Source organism: Budorcas taxicolor, chromosome 2, assembly GCF_023091745.1.
Source record: "Budorcas taxicolor isolate Tak-1 chromosome 2, Takin1.1, whole genome shotgun sequence".
In the NCBI taxonomy this organism is placed as follows: Eukaryota; Metazoa; Chordata; class Mammalia; order Artiodactyla; family Bovidae; genus Budorcas; species Budorcas taxicolor.
Window position 1 is genome coordinate 134,534,475 of NC_068911.1, and position 18,331 is coordinate 134,552,805.

At 37.4% G+C, this 18,331-nt stretch overlaps 1 protein-coding gene across 1 annotated transcript in view; it reads right to left on the bottom strand.

The window, feature by feature from the left end:
* Positions 1–18,331, bottom strand: part of C2CD6 (C2 calcium dependent domain containing 6) — a 122,490-nt gene that overhangs the window by 27,447 nt on the left and 76,712 nt on the right. The window contains exons 14-15 of the mRNA XM_052635993.1: positions 15,625–15,679; positions 8,286–8,344 (exon numbers count right to left, since the gene is read on the bottom strand). Coding sequence (XP_052491953.1) covers positions 8,286–8,344; positions 15,625–15,679 — 114 coding nt within the window. The remainder of the gene's footprint in view (positions 1–8,285; positions 8,345–15,624; positions 15,680–18,331) is intronic.

The window sequence follows — 18,331 nt, forward strand, 5'->3', positions numbered from 1 at the left end:
CTGACGTATGAATCATATATGAAAGTCTTCACAGTCCGTTTATTCATAACTTCAATATCATTGGTGTCCTATAGTTTTTATAGTCAGAAAGGGATTATTTATTTCATCTGTCATATAAAGAATTCATAGTGATGGCAAGGGAATTAAAATTAGGATAATGACTGCTAAGATTGTTCAAACTTTTCCCACTTCTTGTACATTTATTGTGCCTGTATGTATTAGCTTAGCTGTTAACATGAGTGAAATAATACATAGGACTAAGGAGCTAATTAAAAATATGATTATTAACGTGATCATGGAAGTGCAGAAGTTCCTCTATAACAGGTGACACTGCATCTTGAAAGTCTCGTTGGGAAGGATATGCCATAGAGGTATATACAATTTCACCTACAACTTTGACAAAGTTATGTATATTTTACTAATATTGCATTTATTGAGAAAGACATAATGGTGTTGGCTTGAAACCAGTAAAAGAGGGCTTGATTCCTTCCTTTCTTAGTTGTTTTAAACTAATATAAGTGGGTTCCTCAAATGTGTGATATCATAGACATCTATGTAATCATTCTAAGTTTGCAGTGGTTAGCTCTCTCATTTTTATACAAATGCTTCTCAGATTATAAAAGTTGTAAGTATCACTGCTGTTAGTGAAACGAATCAGCCTATTGATGAAACAGTATTTCATGTTGTGTATATATTGGAGTAGTAAGAATATCATTGTGATATTCCAGATAGACCAAGGAAGTGTTATGGGAAAAAAGTTATATTTATGCCTACAAATATAATTACAAAATGAATTTTTGCTCATGCTGTGTTAAGTGTGTGGGAATCAATGTCTGAAGCCTCCTATAATGGCGAATACCACTTCTATTGATAGGACATAACGGATTTGTGCAACTACCTAATATGTATCATGAAGAGTGGTTTCTAGGGATGAGTTGGCTAAAGCAATTCCTATTAAACTACCTATTATAAAAAGGAGAGTAAAGCCTAAGGCTTATAATATAGCAGGGGATCATTTGATATTACCCCGTGAAGAGTTGCCAATCAGCTAAATACTTGTAGACTTCCCTGGTAGCTCAGACCATAAAGCGTCTGCCTACAATGTGGGAGACCTGGGTTCAGTCCCTGGGTTGGGAAGATCTCCTGGAGAAGGAAATGGCAACCTACTCCAGTATTCTTGCCTCGAGAATCCCATGGATGGAAGAGCCTGGTAGGCTACAGTCCATGGGGTCACAAAGAATCAGACACAACTGAGTGACTTCACTTTCACTAAATACTTGTACTCCTACAGGAATAACAATAATTATAGTAGCTGATGTAAAATATGCACATGTATCAACATCTATGCCTACTATAAACATATGACTCTTGAGAGTCCCTTGGAATATTCATTGGAAGGACTGATACTGAAGCTGCAGCTCCAATACTCTGGCCACCTGATGCGAAGAGCCAACTTGTTAGAAAAGACCCTGGTGCTAGGAAACATTGAAAGCAAGAGAAGAGAGGACAGAGGACAAGACGGTTGGATGGCATCATTGACTCAATAGACATAGTTTGAGCAAGCTCTGAGAGATGGTGAAGGACAGGGAAGCCTGGCATGCTACAGTCCATGGGGTTGCAAAGAATCGGACATGATTGAGCACACAACAACAATAAACATATGATTGGCTCATACAATAAACCCTAAGAGATATCATAGCTCATAATATGCCCATATACCCATATATTATGCCTCAAAGGCTCTGTTTTCCTCAATAATAAGTTACAATATGTGAGACTATTCCAAATCCAGGTAAGATAAGAATATAAACTTCAGGGTGACCAAAAAATCAGAACAAGTATTGATAAAGAATGAGGTCTTTTCCTTCTGCAGGGTCAGAAAAGGTTGTTTTTAGATTTTGGTCTGTTTATAGTATAATTCTAGTGCTAGTGTTGGCAATGATAATAATAGTATACAGCTATAATTAGGAGAGATCACACAAATAATAATGTTTGAGGTATAGGGAGTGCTTTTATGTTTATAATTGTGGTAATAAAATTAATAGCACCTAGAATTGTAGAAACACCTGCTAAATATAAAGGAAGAAAAAGGTAAGATCAACTGAAACTCCTGCATGAGCAAGGTGTTCAACTAGAGGTGGGTATACAGGTCAGCCTGTACCTGCAACTGGCTGCAAATAAGAGTAAGAAAGAGGGTGGAAGTAGTCAGAAGCATATGCTGTTCATATGGGGGAAGGCTATATTGTGTGATCCAATTATCAGTGGAACTAACCAGTTTCCAAAGCCTCCTATTGTCACAGGTATAGATGATATACCTATGAAGTGTGTGTGTGTGTATGTGTGTGTGTGTGTGTATTAGTTGCTTAGTCGTGTCTGACTCTTTGCAACCCCATAGACTGTAGCCCACCAGGCTCCTCTGTTTATGGAATTCTCCTGGCAAGAATACTGGAGTGGGTTGCCATTTCCTTCTCCAGGGGATACCTATGAAGTATATCATATATAATGAACAAAATTATTACAAATGTGTGGGCTGTTAAAATTACATTGTAAATCTGATCATCCCCAAGTAATGCTCTCAGTTCAGTTCAGTTCAGTCACTCAGTCGTGTCCAACTCTTTGCGACCCTATGAATCGTAGCATACCAGGCCTCCCTGTCCATCACCAACTCCCAGAGTTCACTCAGACTCACATCCATCGAGTCAGTGATGCCATCCAGCCATCTCATCCTCTGTTGTCGCCTTCTCCTCCTGCCCCCAATCCCTCCCAGCATCAGAGTCTTTTCCAATGAGTCAACTCTTCGCATGAGGTGGCCAAAGTACTGGAGTGTCAGCTTTAGCATCATTCCTTCCAAAGAACACCCAGGACTGATCTCCTTCAGAATGGACTGGTTGGATCTCCTTGCAATCCAAGGGACTCTCAAGAGACTTCTCCAACACCACAGTTCAAAAGTATCAATTCTTTGGTGTTCAGCTTTCTTCACAGTACAACTCTCACATCCATACATGACCACTGGAAAAACCATAACCTTGACTAGATAGACCTTTGTTGGCAAAGTAATGTCTCTGCTTTTGAATATACTATCTAGGTTGGTCATAACTTTTCTTCCAAAGAGTAAGCGTCTTTTAATTTCATGGCTGCAGTCACCATCTGCAGTGATTTTGGAGCCCAAAAAAAAAAAAAAAGTCTGACACTCTTTCCACTGTTTCCCCATCTATTTCCCATGAAGTGATGGGGCCAGATGCCATGATCTTCATTTTCTGAATGTTGAGCTTTAAGCCAACGTTTTCACTCTCCACTTTCACTTTCATCATGAAGCTTTTTAGTTCCTCTTCACTTTCTGCCATAAGGGTGGTGTCATCTGCATATCTGAGGTTACTGATATTTCTCCCAGCAATCTTGATTCCAGCTTGTGCTTCTTCCAGCCCAGCGTTTCTCATGATGTACTCTGCATGGAAGTTAAATAAGCAGGGTGACAAGATACAGCCTTGATGTACTCCTTTTCCTATTTGGAACCAGTCTGTTGTTCCATGTCCAGTTCTAACGGTTGCTTCCTGACCTGCATATAGGTTTCTCAAGAGGCAGGTAGGTGCTCTGGTATTTCCATCTCTTTCAGAATTTTCCACAGTTTATTGTGATCCACACAGTCAAAGGCTTTGGCATAGTCAATAAAGCAGAAATAGATGTTTTTCTGGAATTCTCTTGCTTTTTCGATGATCCAGTGGATGTTGGCAATTTGATCTCTGGTTCCTCTGCCTTTTCTAAAACCAGCTTGAACATCTGGAAGTTCGCAGTTCACGTATTGCTGAAGCCTGGCTTGGAGAATTTTGAGCATTACTAGTAATTACTTGGAGAAGGTAATGGCACCCCACTCCAGTACTCTTGCCTGGAAAATCCCATGGATGGAGGAGCCTGGTGGGCTGCAGTCCATGGGGTCACGAAGAGTCAGACATGACTGAGCGACTTCACTTTCACTTTTCACTTTCATGCATTGGAAAAAGAAATGGCAACCCACTCCAGTGTTCTTGCCTGGAGAATCCCAGGGATGGCGGAGCCTGGTGGGCTGCTGTCTATGGGGTCGCACAGAGTCGGACACGACTGAAGTGACTTAACAGCAGCAGCAACAGTAATTACTAGTAATGCTCTAGGTTGACTTAATTCAGCACTAATTAGTAGGTTTTGGCAGTACCCACTGTTCCAGCCCAGGCACCAAATAATAAATACAGGTGGCTGATTTCTTTATGATTGATTGAGAATAATCAGTGGTTTATGAACACATGCAAAAATGGCTGAGTAAGCGTTAGATGGTAAATCTAAAGACAGAGGTTGAGTCCTCTCTTTGTGAAGTCCTGTGGAGATTAAACATACTGAACTCCAAATTCAAAGAAACAGCCTCAATTCTGCAGGAGCTTTTCCTGCCTTTCCCGCCCCACCCCCCCCCAAGTGGCAGAAGTAGACAGAAGCCAGTTGACTAGAGTATTTTATTGTTGTTTAGTTGCTAACTTGTGTCCAACTCTTATAACCCTACAGCCTTTTATAACCCTATAGCCTGCCAGGCCCCCCTGTTCACAGAATTTTTCAGGCAAGAATACTGGAACAGGTTGCCATTTCCTACTCCAGGGGATCTTCCCAACCCAGGGATCAAACCCATGTCTCCTACATTAGCAGGCAGATTCTTTGCAACTGAGCCACCAAGGAAGCCCCAAGACTATTTAGCTGTTTACTAAAATTTTGTGGGTACATAATCCCAGTAATCTCATGAAGATTTAGCTTAACTAAAGTGTTTGATTTGCATTCAATTGATGTAGGATAGAGCTTTACAAGTCTTACTGTACAGGAATTAAAGAAATTATATGTGGTTATAGCTTTGAAGGCTCTTGGTCTGTATTAACCTAAATTCCTATTCCAGTACTGAAAGGATTGGTGTAAGGGCTAAAAGTAATATAGATATTACAGCTATTCTTGGTAGAAAAGTTGTTTTGTTTTATATATTCAAATGGTCATTTTACTTTTTTGTTATTGACTGATGGAACTATGGTTAGTAATGTAGAATATGTAAGTTGTATGTAGAAATGCAGGTTAAGTAGTTCTATGGTGGCTAATAGTGTAGGTAACATAACGTGCTTATGTTTGTTATTTCTTGAATAATTACTCTTTGGGGTATGAATTCTGATAGTGGCAGGATGCCTCCTACTGGTAATAGAATGGTGAGGATAAGACTTGTAATGATGGGTATTTTGTTTCATGTGTGTGATAATGATAATGCAGTGGTGGCTGAGCTGTGAATGAGTAATGTGAATATAATGAGTGTTATTATAAAGTAAATTAGTAGGTTTAGGATTATTAGAGTTGGATTATGTGATAGCTGTTATTCTTCCTATGTGAGTGATTGATGAATAAACTATGATATTTTGTAGTTGGGTTTTATTCAGTCTGCTTCATCTTTCAATTATGACTAATAGTGTGGATATGATTAGTAGTAAGCTTAGGTTAATGGATGGTGTAATTTGGTATAATGTGGATAATGGTACAAGTTTTGGTTTTATTAATAGAATTAAGCCTGCTGTTAGTGAAATGTCCTGTGTGATTTTAAGTACTCAGAAATGGAATGGGGATAGTCCTAATTTATGACTAGAGCTATTGTTATGATTATTGATGCTGTTGGATTAAAATTGTTTACATTGGTTCATTGACCACAATATGGTAGGCTATTTATAAGTAATATTGATCTGATGGCCTGTGTTAAGAAATATTTAGTTGATGCTGCTATGGCTCGTGGGTTAAAGTTTTTATTAGAATAGGGATGACAGCTAATATATTTCGAATCCAGTTCAAATAAGTAATCAGTATGAACTACTTATTACAATTACAGTCCTTGAAATAATGGTTATTAAGATAATGATAAAATAATGGGATTTATTGGTAAAGGAAGGATATAAACCAACATTTTCAAGGTATGGGTCCAATGGCTTATTCAGTTGACCTTACTATAGAATATAGTGAAGTGTGGTGGCAGGAAGAATTTTGAATTCTTAAGGGTAGGTTCAATTCCTATAATTCTAGAAATAAAATAATTTAAACTTCTATTATTTACTCTGTCAAAGTGACTCTTTTTCAGACATATTTCTTATGTTTGTAGAGGGATGTTTGATGTTATGTTCAGTAGTGAAACGTGTCATATACACAAGGTTAGTGTTAGCTATAGAAAGTTTTTTCAAAGTAGATGTATGAGTTGGGTGTTGAGAATCGTGGGTATTAATAGTAGTGTTTTGATAATAAAATTCATTGTATATAGTTCTGGTGTATGGGGATTATGGAATGTTCCTAGAAATAGGACTGTTGTGAAAATGTTTATTATGATGGATGTTGGCATATTCTAATAGGAAAAATATAATGAATGTGCCTGCTGCATAGTCTATGTTAGAGGCAGATAAAAGCTCTAATTCTCCTTCTGTTAGATCAAAGGGATTCAATTAGTTTCTACAGAATAAATACAATTTATTGAAATAAATTATATTATGGCTAGAGGTCATGATGTAAAAATCAATCATAGATGTTCTTGTGATGCAAGTTGAGAGGGTAAAAGATCTATTTACTAAAAGGACTGATAAAAGGATAATTTCTAGTGTTACTTCACACGAAACTGTTTGTGCCACTGCTCCTAGGGATCCAATTAGAGCATATTTTGAATAATAAGCTCATCCACCTCACAGAATAGAATAGATGGCTAGGTTTGACACAGCTAGTAAGAATACCCCTAGATTTTTATTGATGAGAGGATAACGAATAGGTAGAGGGATTCATATGGCTAAGGCTAAGGTTAGCGTTAAGATGGTAGAATAATAAATATGAAGATAGATGTTGTATGTGTCTCCATGTTTATTAAATGGAGATTTAAATATTTAAATAGAGATTTAAATATTTATTTTAATAAATTAAGTATTTATTAAAATAGCTGGTCATGGTTGTTCTTTAATGAACAGTTTGATTGCATTGGCAGTGGGATATAATATACCATATGGCCCAATAATGTTTGGTCCTTTTTGAAGTTACATGAGACCCAAAACTTTTCTTCAATTAATATGAGAAATGGCACAGCTAGAAGAATTGGGCCAGTGAGTATTACGATGTAAGTTACAAACATTTAGTTAGGGAGAGGAGTTGAACCGTGGTTATAAAGCTTTAAGTTTCATGCAGATCCCTAAAAAATCTTGGTTTTGGGTAGTACATTTATAAAATAATTAAATTAAGATTATATCATTAATAGATTTTAAGATACTTTTGTAAAGTAGAGCTTGTTTCTCTTGTCCTTTCCTACTAGAAGAAATATATAATAGAAATCCAGAAATTAATCTGGATTTACTACAGTCTGAACTGAAACTATGTAGGTAGCTGGGCAGAGATGGTCTATGCTTTCCTGGTGCTACTGTGAGTTGCCTAGTAAAACAATTTGGGAGAGGCAGAATTAAACAGTATAACTTGTTAAAATTAATGTTATATTTATTTATATTGCTTTATAATAATTTATGTTTATAATAAACCATGACATAATATAAGTAAACTTTACTTATAATAAGGTAGTAAATTCATAGTGATAGAGTATATGCTTTCTTTTTTTATTTGAATGATTTTCACCAATTGACAGCTTTAATGAAAATATTTTACTCATAGAATGCTAAAATCTTTCCATAAGATGTAAGTAAACTTTAGGTTATTTAGGTGGAAAGAACTTTTAATATAATGAATTAAGTGCAATTATTCATATAAACGAACACTTTTTCTCTTGTCTGTACTCAATTCTTCCTGAGATGATTGTGTTAATATCTTGATTAATTTAGTGAGTCTTTTATCTAGTTAATCCTATGGTTACCATGGTATTATATACTTTTCCATTTCTCTGCCTAATAATTGTCTATTTAAAGGTATTTATTTTATTTTTTTAACATAATTAAGATTTATACAATTTTCACAAAACTAGGATACAAATTCTATTCAAGTTCCCAAGACTTTATCAAGACTCTGATGCTGGGAGGGATTGGGGGCCGGAGAAGGGGACGACAGAGGATGAGATGGCTGGATGGCATCACTGACTCGATGGACGTGAGTCTGAGTGAACTCCGGGAGTTGGTGATGGACAGGGAGGCATGGCGTGCTGCGATTCATGGGGTCACGAAGAGTCGGAGACGACTGAGAGACTGAACTATACAGGATACATAGTAAATATTAATTAATTCAAAATAATATAAAATGTTAACAATGAGTTTTAAAGGATATATCAATATGCTTACTGATTTTCCTTTTCTATTTGTATTTTTTTGTCCACAGGCTTTGTCTTGCATTAACTCATCTGAAAAAGAATGAAAAAAATCATATAATTAAGTCAGCACTTGTGGTATTTGATAAACATGTTATTCACACACGTCTCTAGTGACTGTGTAGTACAACAGTTAAGGGAACAGGCTCTAAGCCGGATTGCCTAGACTCAGCCTCTGCAACTAACCAACCACCTAAATTTGGACATGTTATCCTGCTTCACTCTTTCTCAGTTTCCTCATCTGTCAAAGGGTGACTGACGATCCTCTCTCACAGGGTTGTGTCATTTAAAGGCTAAAGCATCTAACACTGTGTCTGGAACATAATAAGCACAAATGAATGTAAGTTTTGCTGTTAATTTTACCATCATTGTTGTTGTTGTTCAGTCGCTAAGTGGTGTCCGACTCTTTGAAACCACACAGACTGCCCCACACCAGGCTTCCCTGTCTTTTACTGTCTCCCAGAGTTTGCTTAGACTCATGTCCATTGAGTTGGTGATGCTCTCTAACCATCTCATCCTCTGCTGCCCACTTCTCCTTTTGCCTTCAATCTTTCCCAGCATCAGGGTCTTTTCCAATGAGTCAGTTTTTTGCATCAGGTGCCCCAAGTATTTGAGCTACAGCATCAGTCCTTCCAATAAGGGTAATTTCCTTTAGGATCGACTGGTTTGATCTTCCTGCAATCCAAGGGACTGTTGAGGGTCTTCTTCAGCACCACAATTCAGAAGCATCAACTCTTCAGTGCTCAGACTTCTTTATGGCCCAACTCTCATATCCTTACATGACTACAGGAAAAACCATAGTTTTGACTAGATGCACCTCTTTCGGCAAAGTGATGTCTCTGCTTTTTAATATACTGTCTAGGATTGTCACAGCTTTCCTTCCAAAGAGCAAGTATCTTTTCATTTCATGGCTGCAGTCACCTTCTGCAGTGATTTTGGAGCCCAAGGAAATAAAATCTGTCACTGTTTCCACTTTCTCCCCTTCTATTTGCCAGAAAGTGATGGGACTGGATGCCATGATCTTCATTTCATGAATGTTGAGTTTCAAACCAGCTTTTTCACGCTCTTCTTTCAATGTCAAGAGGCTCTTTAGTTCCTCTTCACTTTCTGCCATTAGAGTGGTATATCATCTGTATATCTGAGGTTGCTGATATTTCTCCCAGCAATCTTGATTCCAGGTTGAGATTCATCCAGTCTGGCATTCCACACGATGTACTCTGCTTATAAGTTAAATAAACAGGGTGACAATATACAGCCTTGTTGTACTCCTTTCCAAGTTTTGAATCAGTCGGTTGTTCTATGTCTGGTTCTAATTGTTGCTTTTTGACCCCACATACAGGTTTCTCAGGAGACAGGTAAGCTTGGTCTGGTATTCCCATCTCTTTAAGAATTTTCCAGTTTGTCGTGATCCACAAAGTCAAAGGCTTTAGTGTAGTCAATGAAGCAGAAGTAGTTTCTCTGAAATTCCCCTGTTTTCTCTATGATCCAACAGACATTGGCAATTTGATCTCTGGTTCCTCTGCCTTTTCTAAACCCCATTTATACACTTGGAATTTCTCAGTTCATGTACTTCTGAAGCCTAGCTTGAAGAATTTTGAGCATAACCTTACTTACATGTAAAATGAGCACAACTGTACAGCGGTTTGAACATTCTCTAGCAGTGCCCTTCTTTGTGACTGGAATGAAAACTGACCATTACTCTTTCTATTCTAACCCCTGACACACCGCACCCTTAAGTTTGTCACTTAGTAACTCTACTAATTTGAATAGAATTGTTAAAATGCATGCATTGTTTTTAAACTTAAATGTCAACATACACTGTACTTGCACTGTACTTTATGTACGTAAAAGATTGTTTTTAAATCACATTGTAGTCAATATATTCAATACTTCTACTTTTCTCGATCTTAATGCCAGTTCAAAACATGAAGTAAAAACTAAAAAAAAAAAAAAAATCACTTTCCTCTAGGTGATTCTGAATATTTTCTGGCTGTTATGCACCTTATCACATATATGCTTGCTGCTGCTGCTAAGTCGCTTCAGTTGTGTCCGACTCTGTCCGACCCCAGAGACGGCAGCCCACCAGGCTCCCCAGTCCCTGGGATTCTCCAGGCAAGAACACTGGAGTGGGTTGCCATTTCCTTCTCCAATGCATGAAAGTGAAAAGTCAAAGTGAAGTCACTCAGTCGTGTCTGACTCTTCGCAGCCCCATGGACTGCAGCCCACCAGGCTCCTCCATCCATGGGATTTTCCAGGCAAGACTACTGGAGTGGGGTGCCATCGCCTTCTTTCCATAAGTGCTTGACAATGTTTAAAAGATCACTTTTATTAATCCTTCTTGGAGCCTCACTTTAGCCTATCCTCTGGCAGTCATTTGGGTGATCTTCCATCATACATTTGCTATACAAACCCAATTCTGTAAAGCTGTGTGGACACACACCCTACATTCTAGATACCTTTCATGAATAGGTCTGTATTTCCTCAATTCATGACACTAGAGAAGATTCTTACATAATAAACTTAAAGAGCTTATAAAAGCATGGAGTGGAACAATCACGTTCTTCAGTGAATTGTGGTAGTATGCTGAAATATATGTACATACATATCAGTAGCCAGAGGGTATCAATGAAAGCAGCTGCAAAGGAACTGGGCTAGCATATGTCTCTAATTTGCTTAAAGGTAATGATCATGCAAGGAATTTATTACCAAGAGTGCTATGTGAATCTTACTAAATAAACTCTTTAATATATATTGCATTTTATTTTATATAATGTATCCATAGAAGAATTAGGTTAATTATATAAGACTAATCTACATGAATAAACTGAAAAGTGTAAAGCAAAGTATAACAAAATCATATAAAATATGTATTTAGGAATTGAATCATTTTTAAAAGACGCTATTCACATATAAACTTAGAAATATAGAATTTTAGAAAAATTGGAGACTGAATAGTCTTAAAACCATTTTTCTCATTTTAAAAATGAGAAAAATCCAGAAAAGTTAACAACCTACTCAAGAGCAAACTGGAGTGAACAATACGAAAATAAGCCCTGTTTTGCTCCCTAAGCATTTACTTTTTAAAAGATATACCATAGATGCGCTTTCCAATTCTGTTTGTTCTTTCCAATTGACTTGGCACTGCTTATAAAGACTCTTCACTCTTCAGGAGATTGGACCACTGGCTTCTTTCACAGACTTCTATTCCAGAATTGTCAAATGACTCAGCGATTCAATGCCTCAGTTGCTTCATCTATAAAACTAGGATAATAATGTCAACCTAACAAGGTTGTATGAAGACTAAATAAATATATGTGAAATGTCTACAAAGTTATGAAGATTATAAGGCAATATAAGGTAACTGCAAGGGGGTGGTATCTAGTTTCGTTCTTTCACTTTTAAAATGGAAAAATCAAGTCTTTTATAAGATAAACGGTTGCCTAAGTTTCCAGTAGTCATTTATGGATGTGAGAGTTGGACTATGAAGAAGGCTGAGCGCCGAAGAATTGATGCTTTTGAACTGTGGTGTTGGAGAAGACTCTTGAGAGTCCCTTGGACTGCAAGGAGATCCAACCAGTCCACTCTGAAGGAGATCAACCCTGGGATTTCTTTGGAAGGAATGATGCTAAAGCTGAAACTCCAGTACTTTGGCCACCTCATGCAAAGAGTTGACTCATTGGAAAAGACTCTGATGCTGGGAGGGGTTGGGGGCAGGAGGAGAAGGGGACGACCGAGGATGAGATGGCTGGATGGCATCACTGACTCGATGAACATGAGTCTGAGTGAACTCCGAGAGTTGGGATGGACAGGGAGGCCTGGCGTGCTGCGATTCATAGGGTCGCAAAGAGTTGGACACGACTGAGCGACTGAACTGAACTGAAGTTTCAGAGCAGATGGTGACTGCAGCCATGAAATTAAAAGATGCTTGCTCCTTGGAAGAAAAGCTATGACCAAGCTAGACAGCATATTAAAAAGCAGAGACATTCCTTTGCCAACAAAGGTCCATCTAGTCAAAGCTATGATTTTTTCCAGTAGTCATGTATGGACGTGAGAGTTGGACTGTGAAGAAAGCTGAGCACCAAAGAATTGAGTCCCTTGGACTGCAAAGAGATCAAACCAGTCAATCCTAAGTGAAATCAGTCCTGAATATTCATTGAAAGGACTGATGCTGAAGCTGAAGCTCCAATTCTTTGGCCACCTGATAGGAAGAACTGACTCATTGGAAAAGGCCCTGATGCTGGGAAAGATTGAAAGCAGGAGGAGAAGGGGACGACAGAGGATGAGATGGTAGGATGGCATCATCGACTTGATGGACATGAGCTTGAGCAAGCTCCAGGATTTGATGATGGACAGGGAAGCCTGGCGTGCTGCAGTCTATGGGGTCGCAAAGAGTAGGACATGACTGAGCAACTGAACTGAACTGAAGTTCCATAGCTAATCAGTTTACCCCCTCATCAATATTTTCTATTACTTGATACATTATTTCTCCCTTTGAAGAAATAGTTGGAAGTATTAATAACAAAATAAAGAGCTTGCTTTGCTGTTCTATCAGATTTACTCCAAAAGTTATTTTATGATTAAAATATTCCAAAGGATATTAGAATTAAAGTTTTGGAGGAATCACATTATGGGTTTCCAAATATCCTAATCTTCCAGGATGTTTTATTACTCCTGAATGTTATTCCAAATGGTCATTTTTTCTTCTAGGATAAATAATAATTTAGGTGTACTTTAAAATTTTCCTGACGTTTAAAGTATTCCAGACACTGACATACTATGTTCTAAAGTAGTTACCTGTACCACAATATATGTTCTTAGAATTGTTATTATTGTGTAGAACATATATACACATACATATGTATTCATATGGATAAATGCAAAAACATATATGGCTAAAACATTAATTTGTAATAATTTTCATTTCACCACATCAACCACTCAGGTAAGTCAAATTTCCACTTTGGAAACTTTCTTCTAAAATTATACTTCTTAATCACAATTTCATCTGGTATTTTCCCTGTCTTTTTTAAAATACATTTTTTCATCTTCTATTTCTCCCTAAGTTCCTAATTGGTGAACACTCCCTACAACTCAAGGATGCTTTCATGTTACAATAAAATGTTCTTGCTTGCTCATCTTCTGTCAAGTGTTTGAGTTATATTCTTATTCTCTCTTTATTTTAATTAGATTTCTACAGTCTCCTCTGGACGTATATTCAGTTATTACACAGTCATATAACTGTCCCAATTGTTCAATATTAAAACATTTCTGTTGTTATTGTTGTTCAGTTCCCAAGTTGTGACTGACTGTTTGTGACCTCATGAACTGCTGCACACCAGGCTCCTCTGTTTTCCACTAAATCCCAGAGTTTGCTCAAATTCATATCCATTGAGTCAGTGATGTTATCTAATCATCTCATTCTCTGCCACCCTCTCTTCTTTTGCCTTCAGTCTCTCCCAGTATCAGGGTATTTTTCAGTGAGTCAGTTCTTCACATTAGGTGGCCAAAGTATAGGAATTTCCCATTTCCTTCAACCCCAGTATGGCACAGCAGGGGACTTCCAGAACTTTGATCCAACAGCATTGTCTAATCTAGTTGTTCCATGCTTATGCTGTACTGGTTGTTAAATATTTTGATTATTCAGTTCAGTTCAGTTCAGTCACTCAGTCATGTCTGACTCTCTGCGATGCCATGAACCACAGTACACCAGGCCTCTCTGTCCATCACCAACTCCCAGAGTCCACCCAAACCCATGTCCATCGAGTCGATGCTGCCATCCAACCATCTCATCCTCTGTCGTCCCTTTCTCCTCCTGCCCTCAATCTTTCCCAGCATCATGGTCTTTTCCAATTAGTCAGCACTTCACATCAACTGGCCAAAGTATTGGAGTTTCAACTTCAGCATCAGCCTTTCCAATGAACACCCAAGACTCATCTCTTTAGGATGGGCTGATTGGGTCTCCTTGCTGTCCAAGGGACTCTCAAGAGTCTTTTCCAACACCACAGTTCAAAAGCATCAACTCTTCGGTGCTCAGCTTTCTTTATAGTCCAGCTCTCACATCCATACATGACCACTGGAAAAACCATAGCCTTGACTAGATAGACCTTTGTTGGCAAAGTAATATTTCTGTTTTTTAATATGCTGTCTAGGTTGGTCATAATTTTTCTTCCAAGGAGTAAGCGTCTTTTAATTTCAGGGCTGCAGTCACCATCTGCAGTGATTTTGGAGCCCAGAAAAATAAAGTTAGCCACTGTTTCTACCATTTCCCCATCTATCTACCATGAAGTGAAGGGGCCAGATGCCATGATCTTCGTTTTCTGAATGTTGAGCTTTAAGCCAACTTTTTCACTCTCCTCTTTCACTTTCATCAAGAGGCTTTTTAGTTCTTCACTTTCTGCCATAAGGGTGGTGTCATCAGCATATCTGAGGTTATTGATATTTCTCCTGGTAATCTTAATTCCAGCTTGTGCTTCTTCCAGCCCAGCATTTCTCATGAGGTACTCTGCATAGAATTTAAAAAAGCAGGGTGACAATATACAGCCTTGACATACTCCTTTTCCTATTTGAAACCAGTCTGTTGTTCCATGTCCAGTTCTAACTGTTGCTTCCTGACTTGCATACAGATTTCTCAAGAGGCAGGTCAGGTGGTCTGATATGTGCCCATCTCTTTCAGAATTTTCCACAATTTATTGTGATCCACACAGTCAAAGGCTTTGGCATAGTCAATAAAGCAGAAATAGATGTTTTTCTGGAACTCTCTTGCTTTTTCCATGATCCAGCGGATGTTGGCAATTTGATCTCTGGTTCCTCTGCCTTTTCTAAAACCAGCTTGAACATCTGGAAGTTCACGGTTCACGTATTGCTGAAGCCTGGCTTGGAGAATTTTGAGCATTACTTTACTAGTGTATGAGATGAATGCAATTTTGATTATTACCTTCTCATTTACTGATATGTCAAGTATGTCTTCATAATGATATCACAGAACAATTCGTTGAATTAGAAAAGCTTCTTCATTAGGTGTATCTACACATAGCCAGAATGTAAACACAGAGAAATGTAATAAATGGCTTAGCAATATTATAATGCGTGTAAAATAAATATTATCTAGGATCTTTCGGCCATTTGTATTTTGCTTTGCTTGATTTCCCACTATACTGTAATTCCATATTTTTGTCATGTCAGTAATCACAAACATCATAATGTAATTAATATTTTGAAAAAAATTCTTGATAATAATTGTTTTACATGAGTTTATGTTCTCAATTTCACTAAATATTTGAAAATTACAAGTATATATACAAATAATAACTTACCTAAACTACAAGGTCTACTTAAATTTTCCTTTGTGCAACAGTAAGAAGATGAACTCTGAAGTAAAAACAGACCAGAGAAGGTGAATAGAAAAAATAAGTATCAATATAATTTTTAAACTTAGCATTATTGATAGCTATAAATAATAATAAAATGAGATCTAGTGTTACCATTTGGCTTTATCTTAAATAAGCAAAATAATTCACTGATAATTTAACAAGTACAATAGAGGTAGTGAGAGAACTTGAAACATGGTAATAATAGTTTATTGAGATAGGAAATGGCAAACATCACAAAAAGTACATGATACTACTTTGTATATTATTGACCTCTTTTTATTCCCCTAAGCCCCAGGAAACAAAAACAATAACTTAAAATAAAAACCAGTTCAGTTTAGTTCAGTTGCTCAGTCGTGTCCGACTCTTTGCGACCCCATGAATTGCAGCACGCCAGGCCTCCCTGTCCATCAGCAACTCCCGGAGTTCACCCAAACTCCTGTGCATCAAGTCAGGGATGCCATCCAGCCATCTCATCCTCTGTCGTCCCCTTCTCCTCATGCCCTCAATCCCTGCCAGCATCAGGGTCTTTTCCAATGAGTCAACTCATAGGATTAGCATAAAATAAAGCATATATTAGAAGAGAATGCAAAAGTGATATCATGGAAAATGGTAGATTGCTCAAAGAATTAGTCCGTTCACTGAAACAAATATAATAAACTGTCAAAAGGTTGAAAGATGAACTAATTCAAACTTCATAATTCAATACAAAACTTAAAGCAACCAGGGACTGGTTAATGAAAAAAAAAGGGCAGTTAAATTTTGGTGTTTTAAGAAATCAGTCAGGTCATTAACTGGATGCTGAGATAATGGAAGAAAGACTTTGATGACTGACCACAAATGACAAGGAATACAGTCTTTGCAAAAAAAAAAAAACAAACCATTTGGATGGTCATTAAAGAAACATGTGACCAAAGCCCCCAAAAGAAAAAAAAAAAAAAACCAAAACAGGACTTCTCTGGTGGTACAGTGTTACAGGCAGAGAAAGTCTGCCTGTCAATGCAGGGGACAGGGGTTCTATCCCTGCTCTGGGAAGATTCCACATGCTGTGGAGCAATTAAGCTCATGTGCCACAACTACTGAGCCTGAGTGCTGCAATTACTGCAGCCCATGTGCTGTAGAGCATGTGCTCTGTGACAAGAGAAGCCACTGCAATAAGAAGCCTGCACATTGCAACTACAGAGTAGCCTCTGTTCGCTGCAACGAGAGAAAGCCCACACAGAGCAAGAAGACACAGAGCAGCCAAAAACCAATCAATCATCAATACCCTAGAGAAAGAGGAGAATTTCTAGCTACAATATAATATTTAGCTCAATTTTCAACAAAAAATAACGTAGCATACTAACGTATAGGAAATTACAGCCCATTCATAGGAAAAAATTTAATAGAAATGTCCTGTGAAGAAGCCCAGATATTGGACTTAATAGACAAAGATTTTAAAAGCAAACTTTCTTGAATATGCTCAAAGAGCAAAAGGAAACCATGGGCAAACAACTAAAGGAAATCAATAAAAAAATATGAACAAAATGTAAATAAAGAGATAGATATTATAAAAAGGAACCAAATAAAAATTCTGGATCAGAAAGTACAATAACTGAAACGAAAAACTCTTGAGAAGTTCAACAGCATATTGAGCAGATAGAAGAAGGAATCACTGAATTGAAGATAGGACAATAAAACTGTTGAGCCTGAAAAGCAGGAAGAAAAAAAGAATGAAAAAAATGACAGAACCTAAAGGACCCTGGGGACAACAGTCAAGTGTACCAGCATACACATGGGAGTCAAAGAAGAAGAGAGAGAAAGAGTTAGGGAGAATATTTGAAGAAATAATGGCCAAATATTTCCCAAATTTAGTAAAAGTCATGTATATACACATGCAAAAAGCTCAACACATTTCAAGGATAAACTCAAAGACATATATATACTAAGACACAGTGAAACTCTGAAAAGACAAAGAGGGAACTTGAAAACAGCAAGAATAAAACTGACTCATCATGTGTAAAAACTCTTCAGTTTTTGGCTGTAAAATTAACAGCCAAATTCTTGTCAACAAACCACATTAGTAGAAAGTGGAGAGAAAAAGACCATCAACCAAGAATTATATAACAAGCGAAACCATCCTTCAAAAATGAAGAATTAAGACATTCCTGGATCAACAAAAGTTAGAGGAGTTTGTCACTATTATTTCTTTGTTACAGGAAATCACAACGGAGTCTCTCAGGATAAAAGGAAAAGACACTAGACAGTAACTCAAGCTTATATTAACAAAGAACTCTGGAAAAGGTATCTATGTAGGTAAATATAAAAGCCATCATTATCATACTTTTGGTTTGTAACTGCTAATATTTCCTACATGCTGGTGTACAACACTGTATTAGTTTTAAGTATACATAATGCTTTTATATATGTATATATTATAGAATGATTACATAATTTTAGCTTACATCCATCACCACATATTTATAATTTTTTTCCTGTGATGAGAACTTTTAAGATTTATTCTCTGCCACTTTGAAATATACTCATTGTATTGTTAACCATAGTATACATCACAAACCAAGGACTTATTTATCTTATAACTGGGAAATTTGTACTTTCTGACCACCTTCACCCATTTGACCCACCTCCCAAAATGCACCTCTGGCAACCACCA